The sequence below is a fragment of the Coptis chinensis genome, chromosome 3 (genome assembly GCF_015680905.1).
Source record: "Coptis chinensis isolate HL-2020 chromosome 3, ASM1568090v1, whole genome shotgun sequence".
Taxonomy (NCBI): domain Eukaryota; kingdom Viridiplantae; phylum Streptophyta; class Magnoliopsida; order Ranunculales; family Ranunculaceae; genus Coptis; species Coptis chinensis.
The window spans coordinates 44,887,177-44,909,126 of NC_141458.1; the positions used below are offsets into that span (position 1 = coordinate 44,887,177).

Sequence of the window (21,950 nt, forward strand, 5' to 3'; positions counted from 1 at the left end):
GGACTCTCAGCTATCCCACTCAAAATAGAAAGTTAAACCCAAAAAAGCCCCGCGATTTAAAAAACCAAACCTTTCTTCTTTTCTCTTCCGCATACCCTAAAAAAAAATTCGTAATCCTCAAAAACCACAAAACCCTTTTCATCTCCAAATTAGATCTGTTTCCGAATAATTATCTTTGAATTGAGGATTTGCTGTTAGGAGTTCGTGAATTGAAGATGTTATTATATGCTTTCTTATAACATACATACCAGACCTACCCACTGAAATGTGAATTGGGATTAGAAATGACTTGAGAATTCCATGTCCTTATCAAGACGATCGAGTGTGAAAGTAAGTATTTTCTATTTCCTCTTGCCGTGCATTATTTGCTTAATATGTCATTTATGTACTTGGTAATTTAATTAATTAATTGTGTGCTGAAGCCTGATTCAAGGTTATTTTGAATTGATGTTATTTGGTTAGGAATTCATGAATTGAAGATGCTATGCTATATGCTTCCCCATAACTTACATATGTGAATAGAGATTAGAACTGACTTTGGAAGTAAAACACAATTAGGGTTTGTCCATCATCATTGAAATTGTATCTACGGTTAGTTGATTAAGTCGCATTGTAGATCTCAAGTTGTCATGTTAGGCTTTATGTGGTGGTGCTCCTGATCATTGAAATTGTATCTACGGTTAGTTGATTAAGTCGCATTGTAGATCTCAAGTTGTCATGTTAGGCTTTATGTGGTGGTGCTCCTGAATCCCGATGGAGTAGTATATGCCTTTATTTGATTGTAATTGGTTTCTTCTGCTTCATTGATTTTATTCATTGTAATTGGGTGTATGCTAGAACAAAAACCAATTATTTTTATTGTGTGATGTACATTCTAGGAACCAAATCGTGTGGGCAAGTAAAGAGCACACCTGGATGTGGCTCACTTTCTAGATGGGCTCTTGGCCCTCAATTATACAAATATGGTAATTTCCTTTGACCTTTTTGGAACGAGGGTTAACTTAACTACAACCAAGTAACTGCAGACGATCTTAACGAGTCCATCTAAAGGAAGGCAGCAGTGGAGCTCTGGTCTGTTATTGTTTATGATTTGTCTACTTCCTTTCACTGTGTAATATCTTTTTATTATATGTGATTTCTGTACTTATTTGGTAAATTATTTTGTGTGTTGAATCCTGATTCAAGTTATTTCTGGATTGCGTTGTGTGGTTAGGAATCTGTGAACTAAACATGCTATGCTATATCCTTCCCCACAACTTAGATACCAGACCGGGACTAACCCAATGCATTGAAAATAGAGATTAGACTATTGACATGTATTTTCCCCTTAAACTATTGACATGTATTGACAGTTATTATATATAAGTAAAAGGGTATGAAATCATTGAACATTCAAGCACTAAACTCGATCCTTTTTAATCTACATTTTGTCCATCATTCCATGTGCTTAAACTTTATGGTTTTATCTGTTCTTTGAAGTCAAGAAACTTATGTTATAGTGCATGCAGCCAAACACTCTTTGGAAGTAACATTATTGTTGTAACACTGGCTAATTTTTTCTATGTTTCATTGGTTTTTTTACTGTTGATTGTTTTTTAAGAAGCAACTAAACACGGAAAATATTGAAGTCAAATTGAGGATGAGCTCATGTTCTTAGATTTATGAAGGAGGTTGAAGATCCCTGTGTTCAAGTATGTGTGGTGGTCTAACCAAGAAGAGAAGGTAAGGAAAGGTGTGTATAATTCCATCGTAACATATGTTTACTGCTATAGTATAATATAAGGTTAATCAAACACATAAATGCTTAATAACGTTTTCACAAATTCCATTGTACCCAACAAAGTTTTCTTAGACTTTCTTATATACTGAGCACAAAACCAGTTGCAAGTTGGTTCGAATTGAATCTTGATTTTGACTTTTTGTGGAGCAGAGACAAAATATAACACCCCGTCTTTTTATTTTATTTTCCTAGTATAATAATAATAAAAATAATAATGATGATAATAGGTTAAACTAAATATATGATAACTATCAGTTAAAGATAAAAGCCCCGTAGGTAAAAAGATAAGTTTCGTCCTTGTTTTTCGATGAGGTTTTAAAAACTAAAAAAGGGGATTCTCACGTAGAGTTTTTGAGGGAAAAACACAGCGAGAGTTTTATACAGAGGAAAGGAAAAAAAAAAGAGTTTTACTGACATAAGAAAAGGAAGATTTTTCTGTTAGCTAGCGGATAGTCAGAACGCAATACGGGTGAGTAGTATGAAGACATTCTTTTAAATTTTCGTTGAATGCTAATCATGTCGGTTATAGTGTTTTTCTTATATGATATAGTGTTATTGAACATATTGTAACTCTGTCAATGGTGGCCGGCGTTCATAAAAAAATGTTGAAGTACTGTATCTAGGCAAATTCTTATTTTTTTGTGATTATTATGTTGTGATGATGATGAGCAGGTGGTATTAGTAAATACCAAATCTTTGTTTGATTGGATTCAAATAGATATGCTATTACAAGGGTTTTGTTTTACTTCTACTATTGGTCTGTAGGATTTTGTTGGTGGTTGGAAGTGTTTTGGGTAAGGAGATGATCTATATAGATTGTGTGGGTTGCCGGGGAATGATTGGTAGTGGTGGAATTATAGTAGGAGTGCTGTGAAGCTTTGAATAGCCATTAATGGCGTTCAAACAAGAACCAAACTGTCCTGTTTTTTTTTTGTAGTTTGAATGATTGTTTTGTATGACTGTTGTTGTGCGATTGTTGTTGGGTTGAGGTGGATTGTTGGTGGTTAATTGGGTGCTGGAGAGGGGGAGATTGAAGCTTGAAGAAGCCATTAATGGCGTCGATCGCGAATTTTCTCAATATGAGGGAATTGAGAATTGAGGGTATCGGCGGATTGGGTTTTTTGTGAGGAGTGAAACCGTGGGGTTTATATTGGAGATAGGTTGGTGGTTTGTGATGGCCAATTGGTGGAAGTGGCGAGCTGGTGAGGGAGGAAGAAGATGAATAGTGAGGTTTTGGATTTTGTTGGGTTTGGGCCAAGCTAGTATGTGGGCTTGTGGGTTTTTTCTTTCTTTTTCATTTATGGGCTTAAGTTTTAGACTTTGGGCCTTAGTCTTTGGGCTTTTGGGTTAGAGGAGTTTAGGTCTGGTTGATCTTTGTTGACTGGTTGGTATTCTTATTGACCATTGGTAGGTTGACTTTGACTGTTGACCAGGGTTGACTTTAACATGTTGACCCAGTTTGACTTTTAACTCGGATTATGATTTGGTCTATTAGGATAGGTCTAGGGTTATTAGCATGCTTGGCTTTAGGCTAAGACCTTTCTATAAATACGTGTGTACGTGTATTAACTACTATGTGATATTTCAGTATTTTATGATATGCAATGCTATGACACTTAGACATCAATCTAATTAATAATGCGTAAACAATAATACACGAAACAAGATACTCCTCTGTTCTCTGAAATAATATATGCAATGAAATTCAATAATGCGTAAACAAATTACCGCACCCTTTTAGAACTCTCCACGCCTCAAGTTTTGGAAATGAGTTTTATGACTGATGATGTCATATGTTAGGTGGGCATTTATTGAATATGTCATAAATGGCCCGTTAGCGTTATAAATGGGCATTCATTGAATGTGCCATGAATGACCCGGGTATTCATTGAATGTGCCATGAATGACCAGATTGTTTGGACTGCCCTAGAGAGGAACTAAGGTATTCACCTTACGGGTTAGTTGTATTCCTTGAGTGTACGAGAATGTAGGGTTGGGTATTTCTTGAATGTAGCGGGAATGACCCAAGGCATTCATTGAATGTGCCATGAATGGCCCGTTAGTGATATGATAGGTATTCCTTGAATGTGGCGGGAATGACCTAAGGTATTCATTGAATGTGCCATGAATGACCTGAGTTTTTGTGCTCGAAGAGGCTGTGAAATATGTGTATGAAAGCCCAGAGATGACTATGATATTGTGGTATTCGTTGGGAGAGAGGCACACAGGAATGTGTGATTTGGCAAATGTGTGGAGTGCAAATCGTGGAGTAGGTACTAAAGGGTGAGTATATAAGAAAAGTAATTGATTAATTGATAAGAGAAATTGATTTGATTATGCGAGTGTGTTTGGGCTTACATTTGAATATCTATAGGATATCTACATATGTTATATAAAAAATTTTAACTTTCTTTTGCAGGAGGGTAGGACTTAGTAATATTTTGTGCAGGGACGCGGTCCTATCCTTATACAACAGTGGATATCGATAAGTTTTAATTCAATTACTTAGTTATTAAAACGAGTTATTATAATGAGTTAATGAAATGGAAGTCTTGCTTGGAAATAAACTATGGCGATTGAAATAGTAAAACTACCTGTCTTCCAAGCTGAGAATGATTAAGTTATGATATATTTAAAGTGTTAATTTGATAAGTAAAGATTGGAAATGTTTAGATGTGGTTAGTCTACTCATACTAGCAAATTCCATTTTGCTGACCCATGTTTGCTTTATTTTGGCAACGTGGGTGTGTTCTTGGGAACATAGGTGGAAGGTAGTGGAACCGCGGCATGTGATTTGGATTCTTGCCTAGAGCAGTCCGTTAGTTTCTTTTATTAGGTCTAATTCTTATTGGAAGGATGTAATAACATAGTTTACATTTTCAGCATGACATTAGAATAAGATATTGAAGACTTTTATTCCAAGAGTTTGTTTGATGTTTTGTTTAGACGGAAGATAGCTTAATAAAGTGATAGTGGAAAATTCTTAGGATTATGTTAATTTAAGTTGATTCTTTTATGATATGGGTTTTTTAGGTTTTTGGCATGTGTTGTATCCACCCCGTCATAGCCTGAGTTTTTAAACAATTGAACATAGTGATATTTTGAGATATTTATATTTCAAATATTCACTTTATAATTGTTTAGAAATTTGGGTCGTGACATTTTGGTATCAGAGCCTAGGTTAGCTTATATTTAGAAAATCTAAGTGATCCTCGGATGTGGAATATGGGTTATAGTGTTGAGAGTTTTGGGTATATGTGAATATTAACGAGAGTTTTGTTTGAACTGTAGATCATGGTTGAGACACGTAATGGTAATACTACTAGATCTACAGTGAACACTCTAGTACAGATGTCAGGAGGACAGTTGAATCGGTTGTTGTAGGCTATGCAGAATAACCATCCTGTTCAGGGAGATCGTTTTGCTAAGCGCAATAAGGAGTTTGGTACCCTTGGTGGGCAGCGATTTACTGGTGTTGGGAATGCGATTTCAGCGGAGTCTTGGATTCAAAGTTGTGAAAATGTATTTGAGCGTATCCAGCTTACTAAGGTTCAGAAGCCGGAGTTGGCAGCTCACCAACTTGATGACACTGCTAGGTTTTGGTGGCGAGCTCTCACCCCTAGTCTGGACACTAGAACTTTGACTTGGGAGGTCTTCAAGGTTAAATTTGAAAGTAAGTTCATTAGGAGGCGAAAAGAGCGATTGGCTCAACAGTTCTCGAGTTGACTCAAACCGGAAGTCCGTGGATCGGGTATGTGACCAAGTTTAATGAGTTATCGAGGTTTGCTCCCTATCTTGTGGATACTGACAAGAAGAAAAACCAAAAGTTCATACGTGGGTTAGAGAGTTACTTGTCTAGCAAGTTGATTCCTTTTGTCGGGGACACTTTTGATCGTGTGTTGGATTTGGCATTGAGATATGAGGAACAGAATGCAGCCCTAAGAGAGTCGAGGGGGAAGAGGAAGTTTGGTGAGATACCAGTTGTTGGTCCTATGCCTTTTGAGATCAGGCAGCCGAATAGATTTAGGCCTTATGATATTGCTCAGAGGGGTCCGTTTCAGAGACCACCTTCCTAGGGGTTTCAAGGAGGATTTCATCAGCAGGGTGCATTCCGACCCCAGGGAGGATTTGCACAGCAGGGTGGTTATAGGCCACCGGGACAGCCTGGAGGCTATAGACCTTAGGGAAATCAGTGGCAGAGTCAGGGTCCCCAGTTTCAGGGTCGAGCTCCCGCTCTTCCGTATCGACCAGCAGCATTACTTTTACTTGCACCAGCACCAGCGCTTAGAGCCATAGTTCCTGTTGAACGGGCTTGCTGGGAGTGTAAGCAGGTGGGTCTTTTATCTCGTTATTGCCCTACCAAGCAGGGTAATCAGCAGAACAGAGCACCAGCACCAGTCACTCGTGCTAGAGCCTATGCAGCTATGCCAGGACATATGAATGTTGAAGGTACCTTTAGTTCATCTCAGTTTATATTCAAAGTTTTATTTGATTCGGGTGCTTCATATTCCTTTATATCTCATCAGTATGTTGAGAAAGAACATTTTAAAACTACCCCTTTATCTAAGCCTTTGTGTGTTGAGACACCGTTAGGAGGTTCTGTTACCTTATATGACGAGTGCAAAGGTTTTAACTTGTATTTCTTAGATCGTGTCTTTGTGGTAGACTTGATCGTTTTGGGGTTTGAGGGTTTGCATTTCATACTTGGTATGGACTGGTTGACACGTTATCATGTTACCTTGGATTCTGAGAGGAGGGAAGTTATAGTGAATACACCTGGCATGCCGAGATTGAAATAGCGGAACTACCTGTCTTCCAAGCTAAGAATGATTAAGTTATGATATATTTAAAGTGTTAGTTTGATAAGTAAAGATTGGAAATGTTTATATGTGGTTAGTCTACTCATACCAACAAATTCCATTTTGCTGACTCATGTTTGCTTTGTTTTGGCAACGTGGGTGTGTTCTTGGGAACATAGGTGGAAAGTAGTGGAACCGCGGCGTGTGATTTGGATTCTTGCCTGGAGCAGTCCGTTAGTTTCTTTTATTAGGTCTGATTATTATTGGAATGATATAATAACGTAGTTTACATTTTCAGCATGACATGAGAATAAGATATTGAAGACTTTTATTCCAAGAGTTTGTTTGATGTTTTTTTTTGGACGGAAGATAGCTTAATAAAGTGATGGTGGAAAATTCTTGGGATTATTTTAATTTAAGTTGATTCTTTTATGATGTGGGTTTTTTAGGTTTTTGGTATGTGTTGTATCCACCCCGTCATAGCTTGGGTTTTTAGACAATTGAACATAGTGATGTTTTGAGATATTTATATTTCAAATATTCACTTTGTAATTGTTTAATTCCCCAATTTATTTTAGATTACTAAGAGTTGTGTTATTAGATGTTTTCAAGGTTTCTTTGGGTTTATCGTATTGACGATTGATGCAAAATGTTTCGCATGATTTTATCCCCGGAGTTATAATACTTTTTAGAGACCCTCCAAATTGTATCTACACCATAGCTAGTAATTCCTTCCCCAATTTATTATATATCTAGATTACTAAGAGTTGTGTTATTAGATGTTTATAAGGTTTCTTTGGGTTTATCCACGTTATATTGGTCCAAAATTTTTGATGCCAAATTTCAAAGAGATGTTCAACCCGTTTAAAAAGCTGCATGATTTTGACATTATTTAATGTTGAAAAGTTATAATACTTTTGACGTATATCGAACTTTGTGCCAAATTGTATCTACACCCCCTTCTACATTGGAAAGTCTATCGTTGCAGTTTCTTAACTTGAGGTACATAAAATTGAACACATAGCTCTCCAGAGATTGCATCCATGCAACAGTATGCATGTCTCCTAATGTGGAAACTCTTGCTGTAGAAGTAAATAAGGTAAAGCCCAAACACTTTAGTATTAGTATATTGTATGATTTTTGGACCTATAGTTTGCAGCTCAGTTGTCTAACCAACATATCTTAACCCGTGCTCATTTTACCTAGAAATGTACCTTTGCGTGGCGTCATATTTACTCACATTATGTAATCATCTAACACTGCAAGTTTTTATGCAATTTGACATTTAAAATTTATTAAGGCATACATCCATTTTCAAGACAATCAGGTTTCAACATAAGGTTGTAATATTTGGTAAATTGAGTTCACCCATCAAATATCACAACATAAACTGGAGACTATGTATTTATAAAATGATGGAACAAACATGTCAGGTTTCTTAAAAAGTCACATAATAACTTTGGGGAAAAAAACTGTGAATAATTTACATAGGATATTAATGGTCGGCTATGCCAGTCAAAACTGTTAAGAATGAGTTACAGAACTCTACAAGTCTGGAGAGAAAGCTGGTCACATAAAGTTCACATCTTCCTTCTGTTGCTCCAAAACAATAATGGTGGCAAGGGCAAGCCTATAGGCTGCAGATCTCAAATATCTTACTAGCACAAATATCTTTCACTTCCTTTGCTTCCCATGCTTCCCCTCCCATTGTTCTCTCCTCAGCTGAGTGAGCAATTTAGACTCACAAAAAGCCTCTGTAGTTGGCCAGTATAGTGCTACAAATCAAAACCATCAAAAAACCATTTGACACAATAGAATAATTTATCTGACTACACTTTGCAGTACACAATAATATTGGTGGCGTAACAGTCACTATTTTACTCACCTTCTCCTGACAAATCCGGTGGTGACAAAACCTATAGGCCACCGGTGAGACTCCCAGGTCACAGGGTCTTTAGGTTTCTGAAGCTCCCACTTTCCAGAAGTTTGCGGTGTATAGTATGAGCAAAGCAAGGACTGTGGAATTTGAAGTCGTTCTTCCTGTACATCTGATATGCATATTTTACATAGAGTATTCATTAATCAAGCACAGAAGGCACATTCTAAGATCAACAATGCCTCACCATAAACCACAATAAATTTATCTACCCACCAAAGTCCATCTTCCTAGAAAAAAAAAATAAACAAGGCTATATTTTAGTTGACTTTTGCTTATGTGTGTTTGTATTGGGTGAACTAGTATTACCCTCCCACTAGATGAGCCAATTAGGATCCCCACTAGATGGGAAATTAGGGTCTCCCCCTTAAATACATACAAAAAAATTTCGGTCAACCCACTTTGACTTTTTTTGTGTGTGTATTTAGGGGGGAGACCCTAATTTCCCATCGGGAAATCCTAATTGGCTCATCTAAAGGTGTAATACTAGTTAACCCGCTTGTTTATTTTGGATAGTACATATCAAAATCTTTTTTAGGTGTGTTTGTTTATTTTGGTGCAAAGCGATATTCAATCCACTTGATTAATTTTAGTTGACTTTTGCTTAGTTAGAAACTAATACTTATATCTAAGAAAAAGAAAATACAGAGACGACCCGAGTAGTATATTTGACATGATAAAGTGTCCAACTGTAGTATATTACTCTATTTAAATGCTCCAGTATTCACAAGAGAAACACCCAATATTCTACACAGCTTTTGGATTAGTTTATTGTTTCTAAATCAGTTTGCAGTCGTAGTGGGTATGTTTTTTGCATTTGATGAATTTTATTTTTTTTCACTTGAATCCAAGCCGGAAAGATATTACAAACCATATCTGAGACGCAAAAATACATAAAAGCGGACTCTTTATTTCTAGCTTGGCAATTGAAGAAAATTTAGGCACCATAATCTATAGTAGAATATGCTATTTCATTAATATACCGTAGGCAAGTTATGTTTAATCATGTATTATTAGTCTTTTGCTCTTTCAAATTATTAAGAAATTTACATATTTGTTAGTAGATAATAGTGATCTCTATGATGCAAGTCGTTCAGGGGATCCACTATGGATTTGGCTATGGAAAGTGTGGTCACTGTAATGAGCAAATGGTCATTTGAGTGTGTTGGATTTCAAGATGTTTAGATTGTTACGTTTTCTGCTAAATGTATCAAGTAGTGCAACATTCCAGCCAAGAGACCGAGAAAATCTAATCTGCAAGCAGGCAACTCCAAGTATTAATTATCTAGGTAAACTGTTTTTATCTCAAATTTCTGTTACCATGTACCTTTCACACTGATCTTATTTTCTGTTTCTCATGGTTCTTCTACAACTTGAAATTATCAAAAGATTATGTAATAGCTAATACCAGATGAGTAGTCGATCATTAGCCTATAACATGGATGATATTTAGAAGAGGGGTCATAGTCTCTCGGTGAGGATGTTTATATTGGATAGTACCAAAGGGGATTTTTTTTAAGGGTTATTTCAGCGTCTTATGTTATTGGGTCTCTTAATTAGTTATAGGATCATACTTAGAGAAGAAGTCACCGTTCGAATCTTTTTGACAATTCTTCTAGGAAATAAAACTGCTTTTACTTGGTTTATTGGAAAGATTGTTGATAGTGACCCTGATGACTAAACCTTTGTGTACTATGCTGATTATGGTGGTCATGGAGTGCTTGGCTAGTATTAAAATAAAATCTTTGATAAAACGGGTGGGAAAGAATAGGTGAATGGTCTTGACCACGTAAAATGAATTGACTTGGATCCAGTTTTCCTACTCCTTTACGGCTGCTGATTTCCTATTTAAGTCGCGTTGAGCCGTTCTATTTTCAAACTTGAAACTACTAACTAAATGATTAAATGGTGTAAACCAATTTTAATTGTTTTAAATTATTGTTTTACTAATAGAACAAAAGATAAAATGGTGTAAATATGACTTCTCTATGGGTTTGGATTTAATTTGTAGAAAGGGTTATTTCTTAATATGAAGTTGGGAATTTGTTGTAACAAAATACCAGGAAAGCTTGGAAATATTTCTATTAGAAGATGATGTCACGCGAGGTAGAAGAGTAAGGACACAAGTTAATACTGATCATGAAACTATATCAAATGGATTAAAGCGCATCAAAATTTTTGCTTGACAATATGCAACAATGCACATGATATGCTAAGGTGCTCAAAACTGACACCTAATAAAGGTACATAGAGTGTGAGCACTACAAGAAAATTGAGCTTTGGCCACAGGTACAAACAAGCTTTAGCCACGGTTATTAGCTGTTGCCAAGGTCCAACGGCCCATAGCTGTGGCCGTGGGGTATTGTTTGTGTATTTGGGTCTCACTTCCCATTTTGGCCACGGTTGTGTCCATTATTTTTGCAACCATTGGATTAGACTTGGTTTTCGATGTCTGGTTCAGATTACATTAAACCATCGTGAAAATAAGCAGAGCTGTAAAACTATTATCAAATATCGAAGGAGGGCTCTAGGAAAACTCTTCCTCTCTAAAATGAAATTATCTTCTCTCCTCTAAGGCTCTAACAAATCTTTCCTTCCCCTTCGTCTCTTACTCCAGGACAAGCATATATGTTTTCCCTCACCTCGCGCTCATTAGGTCAAGTGATTCTTTCACCTTGTCTACTCTTGAGTAAACAAAAGAGGGAAAATGGGCGTGTTGGTGCTGCCACCAATAGCCAACTGAGGTATTTTTCGTCCTTTTCTATCTCTTTTCTCTCAATTCCTGACTAATGATATTTATTTTTTGGTTGATCTGCTAGGGTTTTTCAAGTTAGTTGTTTTGGCACCCAAAAGGACAAACCTTTATTCATTATTTCAATGCAAAATTGCTCAATCTGGAAGAAAACTTGCTTTAACGAAGGTAACAAATATTTAGGGTTTCAATTTTATAATTCTTGGATGAATGTGTATGTTTTACAGGGTGCTGGTTTGGAGAATCTTGGGAATACATGTTTCCTCAACTCTGTTTTGCAGTGCCTTACTTACACTGAGCCTTTCGCTGCATACATGCAGAGTGGAAAACATAACATTTCTTGTGAGTGATTCAAATGTTTCTTACTTTCTTTGTTACACATTACTTGATGCAACACTTATGCCGTTACATTCCTGGTTTTTTTGTGGGTAGAAAAGATTTTAAAATTGTCATTTTGTTAATATTGTTCGTGATGTAATTTATGTGTTCTGAAAGTGAATATCTCTTATTATCGAAAAAAAAAAAAAAAAAAAGAAAGTGAATATCTCTTTTGTGATTTTCATATGCGGGCCAATCAATGACCAAAGACTGTTATCCCTGCTTATAAGATGTGACACTTTTCGGGATGTCCATGATTGTTTGTATGATTTTTCTGTGTGGAAAACTCTGTGTGAATCAGTTGATAAGATAATTGAAATGTTTATTCCTATAGGTTTATGTTTTGTTTCAACTGTAATTTGGCATTCAAGTTTTAGTGTTGCTGTGTTTTGCAAGCGTATCACTGCTTACATTTCATTTTCACTTTCACTTTCATTTTTGTGATGATTTCTTAAGGTCGCATTGCTGGGTTTTGTGCAATGTGTGCGATTCAAAATCATGTCGGTGTGCTCTGCTGATCAACCGGAAGAATATTAGCACCAAAAGATCTTGTGAAGAATTTTTGTGTATCCTATTTTATAAACATGTTTGTGTTGGTAAATTAGTAATTATTACAATCTGAGAACTTTGTCTTAGTGCCTTTGCAAAACAAGCTTTTGTCGATTATAGCTTTCTATTTCTTGATGATCTCCCTCAATGATTGTTTACCTTGTGAAAATAAAACATTGTCTCCCTTAGTGATGGACTGATGGGTGAGCAAATCAATTGTCCACATGCAAGTAGATATTGCTACGGTCTTTTTAAATAATGTTCATCTTACTAGGGGAGTGATGGGATCTTTTACCAATTAAGTAATCTTCATTCTCATTAACTTCATTTCAATTGGTGAACAAATTTTTCCATTTCCCTGCTCCCAGTTCTTGTTGTCTTTGACCAAATGATCAGGCATATCTAGGAACTTCCGAAATGCTTGACAGGAGGATGCACATGAATACATGGTTAGCTTGCTGGAATCAATGCACAAATGATGAAGATATGAAGTTAGTGTTTTTTCAGAAATTAGAACAAGATCATCAAGACATGGTTAGTGTTTTTTCAGTTTCAGTTGATTTTTCTTACATTGAGGGAAAAATCATTAAATCATTTTTTTAATTAATTTCTTCTATTGTGCAGCCACGCAGAAGACTGTTGATGGCCATCAATCAAAGGCTGGAGAGGTGGAAGGGCTGCATCATTCAACATCATTCCCAACAGTACTGGTGCTGATAAGGTACTAGCATAAATTTTTTTTTCCCTTTGGTCTTACCCCATTATAAAGTTGAGAGATTTTGAGGTATGGAGTGCTAATCTTAAGGACTAGATTAAAGTTTGAGATCAATAAAAGGTGAAGTTTAATTGATTGGGTTGCTTATACTAAGTTAAGGAAATGTTAATTTATTGTCATAAAATATTGTGAGAAGGGTGAAATATTTGTTGAGTGGATATTTGAAGTTGGTGAAGACAGATGAGAAGACTCTTCAATTGTCTCGTATCGTTACCGATACGCGCTCATTTCTATACTAAATCTTGTAGTTGAACACCCAATATTAGATATAGTTATTTAATTTCCTAAAGCTAACCGATTAAATTATATGAGACATACAGTGCATGGTTGTTTGGTTTAGTTCTTTAAAATATTAGAATTCAATGGAATTAGAACAAAGTACCAATAGTTTAATACTAGAAGCAAGTGTTTGAATGCTACTCTACAAGGTTTAGGTACATAGAAACAAACCATTAGGGTTGAATACCATCTGTACATATTTTAAGAAAAATGTCAGAGAGAAGGATGCCTTGTGTTGATTGTTCTTAACTTTCTCGATGCGTTAACTAATTTTAGGAATCTATTCTAACTACTTAAGTAGACTGATTTTGGAAGATGCACATGAGTTGATTGAAAGAAAGCAATGTACTGCTATGTACTTGTTTGAAAGAAAGCCAGCATGGTTATATTTTAATTTGTTGAGTATGTCTTAATTACAAACCAAAATAAAAATTCATGAACTTAATTATGTTTGTTTCAGCAGTTACGTTTGTAGGTCATAGAGCTGTCACAGAATTTTAATGCTTTTTGGTCATAGAGTAGCTACTTCAGATAAAAGGAATTGGTGAGAATAAAGTTGACAAAATTATTAAAGCATGCTCTTATTATTTTTCTTTTGCATCGTAGTGCTTAACCTTTTTGGTTTTTCCTACTTCATGCATCCATTGATTATTAGCAATTAATTTTGTCTTGTGTCTTCATTTTCAACAGCGTCAAAGTTGGTTCCATTGGGGTTTACTAGTGCTAGCAATATCCATGCACAAAGACTTGAAATCATTCTGATCATGACTGGATCGAGGGAGTTGGACAAGATTTTAGAGGGTAACTGTCTAGTATGTATGATAAGAATTTTGGTTTGTATACGCCAAGCAAATGAACCAAATAAAATGCTAATAAAGTGTCATTGTATTGCTTTAACATGGTACTTCTTAATAGGTGGAATTAGATCGGCTCTATAACTGAATTGTATGGCGATTTCCATGGTGGAAAGACTCAATTGTGTCACACTCTCTGTGTCACTTGTCAAGTAAGATCTTATGTCTACAACTACAAGTCCTTTCTCTGAATTCATCTGAATTAGAATAGTTAGCAAAGTTTAGTTTTTCAGTTTGATCATTTCCTTTATATAAACATAAAACTAACAATATTATAGGGAAACCGAGTTGCTTAAAATGGGTAAAATAGCATAGTAAAGTATTCGTGAGGAATGGATTTTTAAAACTAACCATTTACTATTCGAAGTTACCATTGCGCATAGCGTAGATGTTTGTCTTTGAAGTTCTAATGTTTGTTTTTATATGGCTGTAGATATATTTTCAAAGCCTACTCTCTAAGGCAGGATACATGATGAGGTACAGAGAAGCAAACCAAAATATATAGACTATGATCAGAAGTAGTTGATGCATTGTGTATATATGGCTGGGAGTATTGTGTATATATATGGTTGGGAACATAGTGAGTTTAGGTGCCGTTTATGGTGATGTTTTTATATTTTTTGAGTCATTCTTAATAGTATATTTCCAATTTCTTATATTTGTTCTTTATACAAGTTTGGATTGCTAATTGGTTCTATGATGTTCAATGTTTATGTACAATACATATTGTGTACGAAACCATGTTTAATTGTGGAGAATTATTGTCCTTGTGGGTTTTGCTTAGATTGTTAGAATTTTGTATGAACAGCAGGGTGATAAAAAAGGGTGAGACCAATTTTTTGAAAATAATTTAAAACATTCGCCACGGCCTTAAACCGTGGCCAAACAATACATTCAGTTAGCAAAAAATAAATCCCCACGGTTCACGTAAGGATTAACCACGGACATCAACTGCAGCAAAAGGAATATTTACCACGGCTCTTGGGACAGTTCAAAACCGTGGGAAAAAGGCAAGCTTTGCCCACAGCCATTGGCCGTGGCAAAAGGTTAGCCACAGGCGCATTGGCTACGGTCGTGCAACGGCTTTGGACCGTGGGAAAAGGCCTTTAGCCACAGTTAATGGCCGTGGCAAATACTCGGTATTCTTGTATTGGAGACTTTCTGTAGGACCTCTATTTAAGCATAGTCTAAGTATAAAATGCAGTTATGGAGAAGCTATGATAGAAGAACATATATGTGATGAATTGGCTACATCATTCCTGCCTTTTTTTAATTCTAGCATCCAGTACAATATGATTCTTCTTATTGGTGACCAAGCTTAATTACTTATATATTTGAGTCGACTTCATTATTGTTGATTGTTATATACTAAGAGAAAAAAAACTCCTTCAACATTCCTACTTATCGGGCCTCACAACTTCCCAAAATGAACCCTTCCAAGGATCCTTCGAACCAAAAGAACCTTTCAAAGATGGGTTGAACCTTCAACCTCCCCACTAGAGTTCAGGTACTACTTCAATTTCTTGCAGGTTTTTGTTTTCCGCTTCTGATTTTTCTTGCATGGGTTAATCCATCTTAATCCGTTCAATAATTATCTTTTCTGTCATAGTTGTGCATGGCATTGCTCCTATTTCTACTTATGTATTACTCATTATAGGTTATTCCTTTGTCTCTAATCTCTATGAGAAGGTGTTGCTGCATTTGGACCCATGAGAAGAAGAATTCAATGAGAAGAATTCCACGAGCAGCTGCGCTCCTCTAACTAAAATAAATCACCTTCACAGCTTCACCTTTGTCTTCTCTTAACACATTGCTACCTATTCGGAATTAGTTTACTATACACTTAGCAAGAATACAGCAAGGACACTTATTTTACTTTTGTGAGTTTTTCCTCATAAGTTGTGCAACTCCTAAGCACTACGTAATTAACTCCTAATCTCTTCACTCTTTCATATGATGATTTAATTTGGAGCATCTATCTCAAACGAGTACGTGGGCCAGTTACATAACCATCAATTACCATTAACTGCCCTCTTTATATCTGTAAGTGTACAGGTGTAAGTGTAATTGTACACTTACAGAGTTTCATGTACTCCTCGAGCTAACATAAAATGGTTCTTAAGAGGTTTACTTCCAACTGCTTTGGAAAGGTAAAGTCATTGGTATTTGACGTATCGATCACTTAACACTCCCCATCTGACATGCGGATTCACATTCTCTGTTAGAGAAATCTAACAGGTAAGTATTCTCCTTGCTTTTGCTTCCCTTAGCGAATTGGATAGCCCTGCATACCTGTCCAGCCATGTTCTTTTTTGGTGCATGTGCGTATTTGTGTCATGGCTATTTTTCAGTTGCTAACATCCATGCGTGGGGCATAACATTGGATGCCATGCACACTCCAAAGCATATAGACACTTTGTAATAGCATAAAAGGCGGACTGATGTTCTTTGGAAAATTTCAAAATTTTTGTAATTGTTATTAAGAACTCTGTATGGTAAGGGTAGTGGTATCCTAAAATACTTGTTATACCATTCAGATCATGAATTGCTTTGGCAGCTTCAAATGCTCTTTGGGCTTGGCTATAGGAAGATGTGTGCGCATATCGGCAGGCAAATTCATACCATTCACGGGGCAGAAATTGACATATTCACATAAACTAATTATTGATTATTATTTAACAGTTAAAAATGGTCAATTGTCTTGTATATTATGCTTCCGAGTGTCCTAGAGTGGATCTTTAGCTCAATGGAAGAGCATTTGAGTGTGCTTATACATCTCAAGATATGGTGGTTCAAATCCACCGAGGTCCTATCCATAATTACATCTTTTTTTTTTTTTTTTTTTATGAAATTAGGACTTCCCTTGCTTTAGAGTTGACTCCACTATTTTACTATGCTATTATTTTGAGTTCCATTCTAATGTAAACTCATGATCCCCGTGCTCTGTCTCAATTGGTCTAGATTTTACATGGAACTTACAAAATTCATCATTGCTATTTGGTGGATTTATTATCTACTTTGAGGAAAAGATGTAACTATGTATATTGTAAGAATTATCCAGTTTAACCATTAAAAAAAAATGTAATACCGTCAATTCTTAGTTATATTCTTAGCATTTAATTACATTTTTCTTTTTATAAAACTGCAATTAGAAATCTTTGATGATCCCACGTAGTGAATCATGTATAATTTTATTTTATTTTATTTATACCATATTTGTAAGGACACTACAGAAGGATTAATATAAGTTGGTATTATACACCACCTTAGATAATTAACGGAAAATCAAAAACTCGATGCAAATGTCTTGAGCTAATCTCAAAGAATAATTAACTTGAAATTGGAAACTGGATACAAATGTATTGAACTAACCCTAAAGAATAAGTAACCGGAAATCAGAAACTGGATGCAAATGCATCGAACTAACCTCAAAGAATAATTAACGGGAAATCAGAAACTGAAGCAACCGTATTAAACTAAAATCAAAGAATAATTATCGGGAAATCGGAAATTAGATGCAAATGTATTGAACTAACATCAAAAAATAATTAAAGAAAAATCAGGAAGTAGATGCAAATGTATTGAACTAACATCAAATAATAATTAACAGAAAATCTGAAACTGGATGCAACTACATCGAACTAACCTCAAAGAATAATAAACAAAAAATCTGAAACTAAACTAACCTTAAAGAATAACTAACGGAAAATCAGAAAGTTGATGCAAATACATTGAACTAACCGCAAAAAATAATTAATAGGAAATCAGAAACTCAAATGCATCAAACTAACCTAAAAAATAATTAACAAAAAATAACCTCAGTCAGAAACTCAAATGCATCGAACTAACCTCAAAGAATAATTGACGGGAAAATGAAAACTTAAATGCATAGAACTAACCTTAAAGAATAATTAACGGAAAATCGAAAACGTACTGGATGCAAATCCATTGAACGAACCTCAAAGAATAATTAACGGAAAATCAAAAATTGGATGAAAATGCATTGAACGAACCTCAAAGAATAATTAACGGGAAATCAGAAACTGGATGCAAATGCATTGAACTAACCTAAGAAAATTTATTAACGGGAACTCGAAAACTGGATGCAGCTGTATTGAACTAACCGCAAAATATAATTAACGGACAATCGGAAGCTAGATGCAAATGTATCAAACTATAACCTCAAAGAATAACTAACGAAAAATAGGAAACTGAATGCAACAACATTGAACTAACCTCAAAGAATAATAAATGGAAACTAACCTCAAAAAATAATTTACGAGAAATCGAACATTGGATGCAAATGCATTAAACTAATTTCAAAGAACAATTAATGGGAAATCGGAAACAAAATGCAAATGCATGAAACTAATCTCAAAGAATAATTAATGGGAAAATTGGAAATTGTGTGCAAATGCATCGAACTAACCTTAAGGAATAATAAACAAAAAATCATAAACTAAAACCTCAAAGAATTAATTAACAGGAAATCGAAAATTGAACTAACCCTAAAGAATAATTAATGGGAAATCAGAAACTTGATGCAATTGTATTGAACTAACCTCAATGAATACTTAACAGGAAATTGGAAACTAGATGCAGAACCTCAAAGAATAATTAATAGAAAATCAGAAACTAGATGCAAATGTATTAAACTAACCTCAAAGAATAATTAAAAGAAATAAAAAAATTAGATGCAAATGCGTTGAACTAACCTCAGAGCACACGATGTTGAGATTATTAGCGATATGATATATAGATGAAACATCACGATTTTGAATTTATCATTGCATTCACAAATATACTTACAAGCTCTATCAGCTCAGTTAGTAATTTGCATATTTTACTTTATATTTCTAGGTGACCCTTAAGTCTTAAGTCAGGTCGAAATAATCTAATGCTTTTATATCACGCGCACAATTGATAGTGCATAACCAGAATAAGAGCAGTAAAATTATTATCAAATTGTGGAGCCCTTGAGAATGGGATATTTAAGTGATTAAAATCCCAAACAACAAAACAAAACCCCAACCCTTCATGAAGCACCCCAAACTCTCTCACAAAAAAAACATACTTCTTAGGTTATTCTTAGCAACCACAGAAAGATTTCTCCTCGAACCAGTTGCCTGAGTATTGTACCTATATTAATATCCGTTCTGCCAAGATGCTCATAGGAGAGCCACGTCAGCAATTTTTTTAAGAAAGTCCTTACTTAAAAAATAATTACTACATTGTTTACCAAATTAGCCTTATTATTTGTGTGTTTAACAATTTATAAAAAAATGTTTTTGTCTTTTCACATGTTTAGGAAATAAAAAACTAAATACTCGACCGAATTGAATCCAAATAATTTCAGCCAAGTTTTTGGATATTTAGCTAAGTCGGTTTAGTATTTTGTCGAATTTCGAAATAGGGATTCATTTCATATTATTTCAGTCATTTATTTGATGTTCTTATTTATTTTTCACATTCCCTTTTTTAGTTTTCTTCTCCCCTTTCTTTTTTGTTAATAACTTTACTATGAAATATATTTTTTGTATAGAGCTTGATCTAGCAGAGCAATGAATCTCATGCAATGGTTCTCTTGGTTGATAAGTTTTCGATTCCCTTCTTAAGCTTTACAAGGAATCCAACCCTAGTAAGGTATCCTTTAATACGCCACTCAATTGAACGGTCTTTGATTAGTTGAGAAGTGTATAAATCTGCTGACCATACTTTTTGAGTATTTGTTCATCTACTAAACACACCCACCTAAGATCAATTGTTTATAAGGGATGGAACAGGAACACAACTGACGAAGGTCAATTGTTTATAAGAGATGGAAAAGGGACACAACTGCCAACATTTGCCTACAATTAAAGGTTGATTATATACTCTCTCAATCCTATATACTAGCATATGCCTTCTAGGTGCGAGAAGACATGGTGAACAATATGCTAGCAAGGGGGAGGATGTAGATCAAGCTTTGCTTCCTGAGCAGATGCGGAAATTGCGTTATATTTTGTCATGAGAAGCTCTTATCTAATTGATCACTCATAATCTTAGCATGATATTGCATGGACCAAAGATATACTTTTTTACTATTTTGTATGATTACCATTGTTGGTTATGTAATTATATAAAACTTGGGTTTCTTTGTTGCCCACTCACCATAACTTTAAGACCAATTACCCAAAATCATGTGTGATAATTAAGTAATAACTTGATCCTTTTAATGTTTAAATTAAATAACCATTTAAATAAAAATAATCCTCTTCTACTATAAATGTAGCAAGCCTGGCCAAAGCTAGGCAAAGTAGGTTTTGTACTGTGTAGTATGTTTGTATGGGCGAAGCGTGGAAATATATATATTTAGGAATCTTTAGTGTGGTACGTCAAATTTAAGAAACATGAATGAAGGTCCAGTATACTCTAACTAATGGTGGATTTGTTCGTACATGTCTTAAATGATTGAAGGTAGTTTTCCTGCAAGTAATATGCGTAGCTCTTTCGATTCTTATAAGAAAGAAAATCTCGGGTTCCTTTTTTCTCCTTCGAAGGTAGTTTTCCTGCAAGTAATATGCGTAGCTCTTTCGATTCTTATAAGAAAGAAAATCTCAAGTTCCTTTTTTCTCCTTCTTTTTAACTGTAATTTTGTCCTTTTTTTTCCTCTATTATGTTTCATTATATACTATTCCTATTCTTTTTTATTTTTGTTTCTAATTCTATCTTGATCTTGCTATTTCAGTTTCTGGAATTTAACGTTAACTCTTTGGCACATGGCACAATGACAAAGCTGAATCTTGGATTATATGATGTCAAATCTTAGATTGCACAATTTGGCAATGGAGCTGAAAAGAGATTTTGCACCTTGATGTACTATGTTGTATAGGGTTGTTTAGTCACAGCTAATGCGTAGTTCGATATTGAGTTCAATATTTTAGATTGAAATGAGTATGGATTGATTACAGAGAAGCTATTGATCAATTTGTTTATACTTACTTCTTGAAAGAATCATTCCTCAAAAGAATTAGTACAAAGAAAAATTAATTTCATATGGCCTCCCCGCTATTAATTTTTGATGCTATTGATGCAGGAAGGTCAGTCAATACTCTACCAATGGTAGGTAATGTTGTATGGCAGTTGTTAATAGTTTGATAAAAGTAAAAACAGTTCATCGTGAACTATCAATGTAGCATGCCCCGCCATAGGCGGGCTAATTGGCAGTGCTAATTAAAAGTTCAACTAAATATTTTTTTTGGACATAGAATGTAAATGACTTCATTACCGCAGAATGAATTCAACTAAATTTTTTTTTATAATTTCAAATAAACAGTCAAACTTTCAGAGAAAAACTAAATTCATATCTAAACTCCGAAGTAGATTACTTAATAACCTTCCAACCATGCATGAACAAACAAATTCCACAAAAAATTAGACACATGGAAGCAACTCAAGTGTGTTCTTCATGTTTACTACCAAGAAAAAAAAAGTGTGTTTTTTCTTGATTAAGAAACTTAAGATATAGACACATCCAGCGTAGGAACACCCTAAACCCTGACAAACAATTGCAATAAAGAAGAAGAATGACGACTAATCTTATATCGAGCCAAGGCTAGTCATAAAAAAAGCTTCTATTAGAGTTATTTCATGTCAATGATGAACAATGATCTTGGAATATTCATGTGGTGCTCACAATCTTATGGAGGGCTTTCAAAGCATTTCTAGAAGCAATCTTTTAGCGGGCACAAAATTTACATTGAGCTCTAGTCTTTTAAACTCATTTAAATCTTAAATCTTTATGGGCTTTTTATTTTCAACATTTAATTATTTTTTGAAAAAAAATAAAAATTGAGCCGATTAGTATGT

The 21,950-nt window shown here is 34.9% G+C and overlaps 1 protein-coding gene and 2 long non-coding RNA genes across 3 annotated transcripts; 2 read left to right on the forward strand and 1 right to left on the reverse strand.

Moving 5' to 3' along the window:
- Positions 1–340: 340 nt before the first annotated feature.
- On the forward strand, positions 341–1,173 carry LOC147509764 (uncharacterized). The gene is made up of 2 exons (XR_015216630.1): positions 341–559; positions 879–1,173. It is a non-coding gene; the product is annotated as an uncharacterized LOC147509764 (long non-coding RNA).
- Positions 1,174–7,957: 6,784 nt separating this feature from the next.
- LOC147509765 (uncharacterized) lies at positions 7,958–8,740 on the reverse strand. Its single transcript, XR_015216631.1, has 2 exons — positions 8,465–8,740; positions 7,958–8,354 (listed from the first exon to the last, which is right to left on the reverse strand). It is a non-coding gene; the product is annotated as an uncharacterized LOC147509765 (long non-coding RNA).
- A 775-nt stretch (positions 8,741–9,515) lies between these two features.
- On the forward strand, positions 9,516–14,792 carry LOC147509766 (uncharacterized). The gene is made up of 10 exons (XM_086599248.1): positions 9,516–9,804; positions 11,133–11,259; positions 11,335–11,435; positions 11,495–11,609; positions 12,102–12,211; positions 12,591–12,728; positions 12,819–12,915; positions 13,939–14,049; positions 14,164–14,254; positions 14,536–14,792. Exons 1-4 carry the CDS (start codon positions 9,693–9,695, stop codon positions 11,563–11,565), a joined length of 411 nt encoding a protein of 136 aa, XP_086455374.1. The 5' UTR covers positions 9,516–9,692; the 3' UTR covers positions 11,566–11,609; positions 12,102–12,211; positions 12,591–12,728; positions 12,819–12,915; positions 13,939–14,049; positions 14,164–14,254; positions 14,536–14,792.
- Positions 14,793–21,950: the final 7,158 nt, after the last annotated feature.